Below are 8,057 nucleotides of genomic sequence, written 5' to 3'. Positions count from 1 at the left end.
CAGGCAAAGCCCCACCCAGTGGGCGTGTACTTACGAGATGGCCTCCACCATAGACAGGCCCATCATAATGGAGCAGACCGCATGATCTTCACGATAATCTGGCAAACCGCATATACAGTAATAACAGTCTCCCAGAATCTTGATCCTTAGCTGGTGGTGTTGCTGTTAAAACACCATGAGAGTGGAAGTTACAGTGTTTTTTGTATCTTTAGTACTGAAAATTTTGTGCACAAATTCCCTATAACATATGAATTTGTACTATTTGTAGCCTTTTCTTTACAAGGTGGACGTACATAAATATGTAAAATATGTGTGTTGGCTGTTTTTACTCACTGCTGCTAGTTTGTCGAAGCGAGCAAAGAGTTCGTTGAGTAGTTTTACAAGTTCTTTTGGAGTCACGGCAGAAGACAGCTGTGTAAAACCTACAATGTCTGCGAAAAGGATACTGCAGAGAGAGTGGAGCTGTTAGATCAATACTTCAGTGTGTTTGAAGAGTTTGAACAGCCTTATTCAAAGTCAACATGAAATGAATGAATCTGTAATGTGAAGTATTTGTGAATGAAACATGATATTCAGCAATAAAAAAAATGCTTAGGTTTATTATAAGACACTCACTTTTTGCGATCTACTGGTGCAATGATGTAAATACAGGAAGGTTACATTAAAAAAATTTATGTATTTGATTTGCATATAAAATTACCATCCATTTGGAATATACAATTTTAACACAAGCACACTAATAAACTTAACGTGAAGCATATTTGTCAGTCATACATAAATTAAACAGATAAGAAAAAGGTAAGATTTCTACAGTCAAAAAAATCATGGCAGTTTATCATTAACTTTGCATATATTTTATTATATTTAAATAATCTTATTTTCAAAATGCATGCATACAAATAGCTTAGAATCAGCATATATCTTTTTATTGTGAAAACAATTGAATTCATTCAGTTAAAAATTATGGCTAGCTGTGGAACAATCAATATTCAATTAGTTAATTAAAATTAGTTAAAAAGAGAGTTACTAAAACTAAAAACCAAGCAATTTTTGTTACAAAAAAAAGAAAAAAAGAAGAGAAATAAATAAATATATATATATAAAAAAAATTTTTTAAAAAAAAAAAAAAAAAAAAAAAAAAAAAAAAAAAAAAAAAATTTTTGTTGGGGGGGGGGGGAAAACCCCCCCCCCCCCCCCCCCCCACGGATGCTAAGTATCGATCTTTTATTATACTATTTGGTAGAACACTAAAATCAATATATTTACAATCCACTAGATGGTGGTGTTGAGTTTTTTTCTAAAATCCTTTAAAGGGGTCATATGATGCAGATATGTGGGGGCGTGTTAGAACGAGCCATTTTAGGTAGGTGTGGCTGACTCTTAACTTTTATAAAGAATATCTCTTTGGATTTGAGACTTTAGTCTTTGCAACTTTACAGATCTTCTTTATGCACCAAGAGCTTGTAACACTTCAAAGAGAAAGTAAAAATTGAAATTGCATCATATGACCCCTTTAATGCACGGCAAGCCATTGATTATCCCACTTATTCCATGGTCATTTGCCAGTATTGACAACTTAAAACTGTTTATGATGTTAGCAGCGCAATATTTAACCGGAATGGTAAAAATGACGGTTATTTTCGTTAGTTACGGCTTGTTAGCTCTAGCTTTCTGCCCACTTCAAATCAGATACAGAGATGAAATAGTGCGGTAAGACCACATTCATTTGAATGAATTATAGCATTTATTTGAATGAATTATCGATCCAGAGAGAGATGACAGTTGTGTGTGTGAATTACCAGTGTGTCTCTCTTAAACTATGAAGCTGTTTAGTTACTTCGATTTTACCTCGTCAACCCTCTATGGACACCTTGGCAATTGAATCGCCATTGGCTAGTAAATTGTTTAGTTTTACTCGCCAGACCGATAATATTGATATACTGTATAAACCTGGTTATTGCATATTTCAAAAGCATTCTATTTATTAGCACTAGTACAGAAATCGTATCTGTATCTTACATTTATTTTTGATTGACAAATATGCAGATATATACTGAATGAGTCAATGGACAAATCTGAGTGAGTCTTTTGGTGAACAGACTCAAAAGAATCACTGAGGTGAATCAAAATCAAGATGCGCTTAATAATAAATGAAGACAGGATAACAATCATGGAGTGACCATGAGTGGAGGACAGATAGATTGAGTGTTTTACCTGACGTTTTCGTGGCGGTACATGTACATGGTGTTGAACTGCTGAGCATCTGATTTCTGATTGGCTTCTTTCTTCATGCCCTGAAGCATCTCATCTGCTATGTGCTTCGGCAAGATGGACAACAGCAATTCCTCCTATGCATGCGCAAAAAACATATATATCAAAATATGTATCTACATGGTTGCGATTATGCACTTTTATTATCAATAATATAACAAATAAAGAATAGCAATGTCTTAGCTTATGAATATTCATCAGATCTTGTGATCTTTGTATGTATATTTCTAATTTAGTGGGTGTGCATAGTTCACGAGCAGAAGAGCGATGTGGGATTTCGGGAGTTTGATCGCAGAGTGCATTTGTCTCTTGATGCCGTTGCCATAGTGAGTTAAACCTGTCATCCGCGCTCTGATTGGCTGGATGCACTCAACTCCCAGAAGCCCCCACTGCTGCTATGGCATTCTGGGATTGACAGGGTCTCTGGAGACCATGTGACAACATGAGCAGGACAGACAGAAAGAGATGCTGACAGAAACCACTGTACAGATAGATTGGTGTTAGCGATTAAGGATTCCATTATCACTTAATAGCAAATACTGTTAGTCCCTAATATGGCACATGTTGTCAACATAAATGGGGTAAGATATCACATGGGAACCTGCCATTAAATTGCAGAATTTAAACTGTAAAATAATGATGAAACAAAGCAATTCATAAGCAAACTAAAAAAGTAGCATAGTTGAGACAACTAAGCATACCATCAAGTACCAAATTAATTTCACCATAAAACAATGTGGTGCTTTGCCATATGTTTCGGGCAGGACTATCTGTTTGTTGACCAATAGCAGATAGTGGGACTGCTTTGAAAAACTGTTTCAAAATAGTTCATATTTGCAATTAAAGTTTAATCTGAAAATTACGTTTTCCGATTTGTGACGCTATTGCGACACTTACACATACACATCACAAAATCTTTCTTTGAGACATATCTTGCTGTAATGCAGTCAAAGTTCACTAAAACTAAAACCACAAAAACGCCCTTACTTAAAATACTTAAAATAAAATTTACATTAATTCAAATAAAATACTTCAAAAATTATTTTATTTCAGCTAGTTTTAAAAAGCATGATTTCTCGTTTTTATTTTGAGATTTTTCTTTTGTTTAATTTGTACTAAAATAATAAAACAACTAAAACTGAACTTAAATATATAATTTAATATATGTATAGTCTTATGCAGCTATTAAATAAACAATTTAATAAATATAAATTGTTATGCAGCTGTTAAAAATAATTTAATATATAAGTCTTTATGCAGCTCTTAAAATAATGAATAAATATGTCTTCATGTAGCTCTTAAATTAATTTATAAATATGTAAGTCTTCAATCATGCATTTGTTAAATAATTGAACAAATAATGTCTTAATGCATTTGTTAAATAAATGAATTTAATAAATAAAAGTCTTCATGCAGCTGTTAAATAATTTGATAAAAAAGTATTTATGATGCTATTACAAATAATTTAATGAACATTCGTACAAAATAATATTACATTTTAGTTATATAAGTTATATAAGTCTTTATGCTCCTAAATAAGTCATTCAATAAGCCTATGTGCATGATATAATATAGCCTTTGTGCAGATCTTAAATTAATTTAGTAAATATATCAGTCTTTATGCAGCTCACAAATAGCAAATCAATGTTACTTTTTGGGGGAACTAATGTCTGTATTGCACTTTAGTGAGATATTTTTAATATATAAAACAGATCATAAAACTAGGTTTAGTACGTACTGTGTGACCAACATAAAATAATGTGTGATGGCAAATTTGGGCTCTTGGGTCTTTAGTGTTGCTGCTGTCACACTAACAGTAGCCTGGGGATTGACTTCATTACTGCAATAAGAGTGACAACAGAACACAACCTGCTCTGTGTGTGTGTGTGTGTACAGTGTGTCCTTGTCTCTAGTTCTGCTCAGATGTGCCAATAACAGGTAACAGGACACAAGGGCCCCAGAGCAGAGCTCCACCACTGAGCCCAATTAGAGCATCTCGGTGCGTTCATTCCTCACACACTCAAACATGGCACAAAATCCCTACAAAAAGCATCCGGTGCACTTAAAAACCTTTTTCATTCAAAAGAAAATTTGTACTTGGGAATGCATTTGTGCACGTACCTGTTGTTGACTCTGTTCCTTCAGCGTAAGACTGACTTCCAGAGATTGTTTGGCCTCGAGGAACGCCGTGCGGTACTTACGGTCGGCCATGAAATATGACATCATGCCCACCAGCACAGCAGCAAAATACAGCATCAGATTCGCCACCAGCTATGGGAAACAACACACTCATGTCACTTTTGTTTGAATATACACACTCCAGCCACACAGAACATGGTTTTATTGACATGGAAAATAGAGTGATGATTTTGAGTTGTGGTTGAGTCTGACCCATGACGTCAATGGGAAATCATCATATCTGACCCTTCCATGAGCTCAATGTGCGTGGCATGAAACACGTGACATGTTGCTCCCACAACCCTCTGCTGTCATGCATTACAGTTTTGGAGACTATCCCATGGTACCACCACAGTACTGCTTGTAAGAGTTTGGTTAAATAAAAACACTTCAAAATTTTGAGAGTTATTTTATGCTCACTGAGGCTGCATTTATTTGATTAAAAAATACAGTATAATAATGTGAAATATTATTACAATTAAAAAGAACTGTTTTGTAATTTAATGTAATTTATTCCTGTGAGGCAATGCTGAATTTTCAGCATCATTACTCTTTAGTGTCACATGATCCTTTTAGAAATCATTCTAATATGCTGATCAAAAAACAATTTTTACTACTGTTGAAAATAGTTGTGCTGCTTAATACTGTCGAACTATTGTTTAAGGATTATTGGTGCAGTCGTGGCCTAATGGTTAGAGAGTCGGACTTGTAAACCAAAGGTTGCGAGTTCGAGTCTCGATTCCGACAATCTCTCCCAGATACAATCCCTGCTCTGGGTCTGTGTTTGTTCACTACTCACTGCTGTGTGTGTGTGCACTTGGATGGTTGAAATGCAGAGCACAAATTCCAATTATAGGACCTATTTGAAAGTACTAAAATAATAAAACAACTAAAACTGAACTTAAATATATAATTTAATATATGTATAGTCTTATGCAGCTATTAAATAAACAATTTAATAAATATAAATTGTTATGCAGCTGTTAAAAATAATTTAATATATAAGTCTTTATGCAGCTCTTAAAATAATGAATAAATATGTCTTCATGTAGCTCTTAAATTAATTTATAAATATGTAAGCCTTCAATCATGCATTTGTTAAATAATTGAACAAATAAAGTCTTAATGCATTTGTTAAATAAATGAATTTAATAAATATAAGTCTTCATGCAGCTGTTAAATAATTTGATAAAAAAGTATTTATGATGCTATTACAAATAATTTAATGAACATTCGTACAAAATAATATTAAATTACTTATTTAAGAGCTCTGTAAAGACTTACAGTTGCATGAAGACTTTTATATTATTTATTAAATGATTTATTCAATAGCTGCATAAGAACTTCTGTTATTATTAAATTAATAGTTATATAAGTCTTTATAAATCATTCTAATATGCTGATCAAAAAACAATTTTTACTACTGTTGAAAATAGTTGTGCTGCTTAATACTGTCGAACTATTGTTTAAGGATTATTGGTGCAGTCGTGGCCTAATGGTTAGAGAGTCAGACTTGTAAACCAAAGGTTGCGAGTTCGAGTCTCGATACCGACAATCTGGGAGGACAATCCCTGCTCTGGGTGTGTGTTCATTCACTACTCACTGCTGTGTGTGTGTGCACTTGGATGGTTGAAATGCAGAGCACAAATTCCAGGTATAGGACCTATTTGAAATAGATTTTTTTGCACCATTATAAATGACTGTACTGTCACTTTTGATGAATTTAATGCTGAATAAAACTATTAATTTATTTTTTTTAAACGTACTGACCGGTAGTGCATCTGTAAATTATATACAAATATCTGCAATTTTTTACTACAAAATTGAAATAAACATTATATGATAATATTATATAAAAATATATTGTTTAAATATTATATAAAATAGATACTATCATTTAATACAATTATTCAATGTCATTTATTTGTTACCATGAATTTTGTACTGTAGTAGTGATAATATTATAGTATTTTAATAAAGTAGCCTACTATGGTGCCATGCCCAGAAAAAAAGTGATACCATGATATCTGAAAATAGTATATAATATTTTAAGTACCTTACTACAGTATTTGATTATGACAAAACAGTGTAAGTGTGTGTCACCTGTCTGATCAGCACTGTTAACTGCAGTTTGTCTTGAATCCCAGCAGCAGCGTGTGCGCGCAGCACAATAATAACTGTTTTCTACTGTAATATATTTTAAAATGTAATTTAATCATGTGATGTACAGCTGAATTTTCAGCATCATTATCCAGTCTTCAGTGTCACACGATCTTCAGAAATCATTCTAATATGCTGATTTGCTGCTCAAGAAACATTTCTGATTATTACCAGTTTTGAAAACAGTTGTGCTGCTTTATATTTTTGTGAAAACCGTGATGTTTTTTAAGGATTATTTTGAAAATAGAACTTTTTGTAACATTATAAATGTCTATACTCTCATTTTTGATTAATTTAATGCATCCTTGCTGAAAAAAAGTATTAATTCCTTTAAAAAAATAAATACAAATACCTGACCAGTAGTGCATTAGTAAATTAGAAAGATATCTACAATTTTTACTATAAAATTGAAGTAAAAATTATATAAAAATATAATGCAAATTAAAACACATTAATAAAATATTATATTAAATAAAATACTTTTATAGATATTATAATTTAATACAATTTTTTTCTTTGTTACCACATGCAAGACTATTTTTGTACTGTAGTAATGACATTAGGTTGTACTTTCACCATGGTAACAAAATTCATACCATTTAAAAAAAAATTGTAATGGTAATCCCCTTTACAAAATAGTACTGTGTGGGTACCAAGTGCATTCAGAAGCATGATCAGGTGCAACTCACTGAAAATAATTTCTGGTGAATTCCTGGTATTCGAGGTACCTTACTATGGTATTTTATTATGGCAAGTGACAAAACAATTTTTCCAGTGTGTGTGTGTGTGTGTGTGTGTGTGTGTGTGTGTGTCACCTGTCTGATCAGCACTGTTAGCTGCAGTTTGTCCTGATGTCTCTGCGCTACGGTGACTCCCAGCAGCAGCGTGTGCGCACAGCACGAGAGCGCACTCAGGAGCGCGATGGGCGCGAGCGGCAGCGGGAGCGTGAGGAAGAAGGAGAAGAGGAAGAATGTCTGCCATCCGACGGTGTCACCGGCCGCGTAAAATCCCGCGAAGTTCAAACTGAAGTAACACAGCACGTGGACCGTGATGAGCAGCCAGAGCGCGAACGGCACGAGGCTCCGGGACACGGACTCCGGCAGCAAACGGAACCGGCACAAAATATAGAGCAGAATATCCGACGCGAGCCCACCTGCCGCCACCGCGAGCGTCTTCAGTTTATCCTCAGAGTAAACCACCGCGCACATGATTACGACATAACCGTTAAAGAGGGCCGCGAACACGATCAGCACCAGTAACGTCTCCTGCCGCTGCCGCAGAAAGTACGTCTGATAAACTTTCTCCAGAGACTCCGGTGTAAACTTGAGACGCATGAAACGCGGCAGAGACAGCGAGCCGCCACGCGCCGCCGTTATCTCGCGCACGCCACCGCCAGTGTGCGGCTCCGCGACGGTAACCGGACCGTCCTGAGTCCCGTTCACCGACAT

The 8,057-nt window shown here is 34.7% G+C and overlaps 1 protein-coding gene across 1 annotated transcript in view; it reads right to left on the bottom strand.

The window, feature by feature from the left end:
• Positions 1-8,057, bottom strand: part of adcy3b (adenylate cyclase 3b) — a 15,962-nt gene extending 7,905 nt beyond the window's left edge. Inside the window, exons 1-5 of the mRNA XM_016282939.1 lie at positions 7,425-8,057; positions 4,393-4,542; positions 2,215-2,348; positions 334-445; positions 35-162 (exon numbers count right to left, since the gene is read on the bottom strand). Coding sequence (XP_016138425.1) covers positions 35-162; positions 334-445; positions 2,215-2,348; positions 4,393-4,542; positions 7,425-8,057 — 1,157 coding nt within the window. The remainder of the gene's footprint in view (positions 1-34; positions 163-333; positions 446-2,214; positions 2,349-4,392; positions 4,543-7,424) is intronic.

This window comes from Sinocyclocheilus grahami, unplaced genomic scaffold, assembly GCF_001515645.1.
Source record: "Sinocyclocheilus grahami isolate Dianchi unplaced genomic scaffold, SAMN03320097.WGS_v1.1 scaffold168.1, whole genome shotgun sequence".
NCBI classification, from domain to species: domain Eukaryota; kingdom Metazoa; phylum Chordata; class Actinopteri; order Cypriniformes; family Cyprinidae; genus Sinocyclocheilus; species Sinocyclocheilus grahami.
Note: the sequence above shows the minus strand (reverse complement) of the source record. Positions and strands in the feature narration are given on the sequence as shown.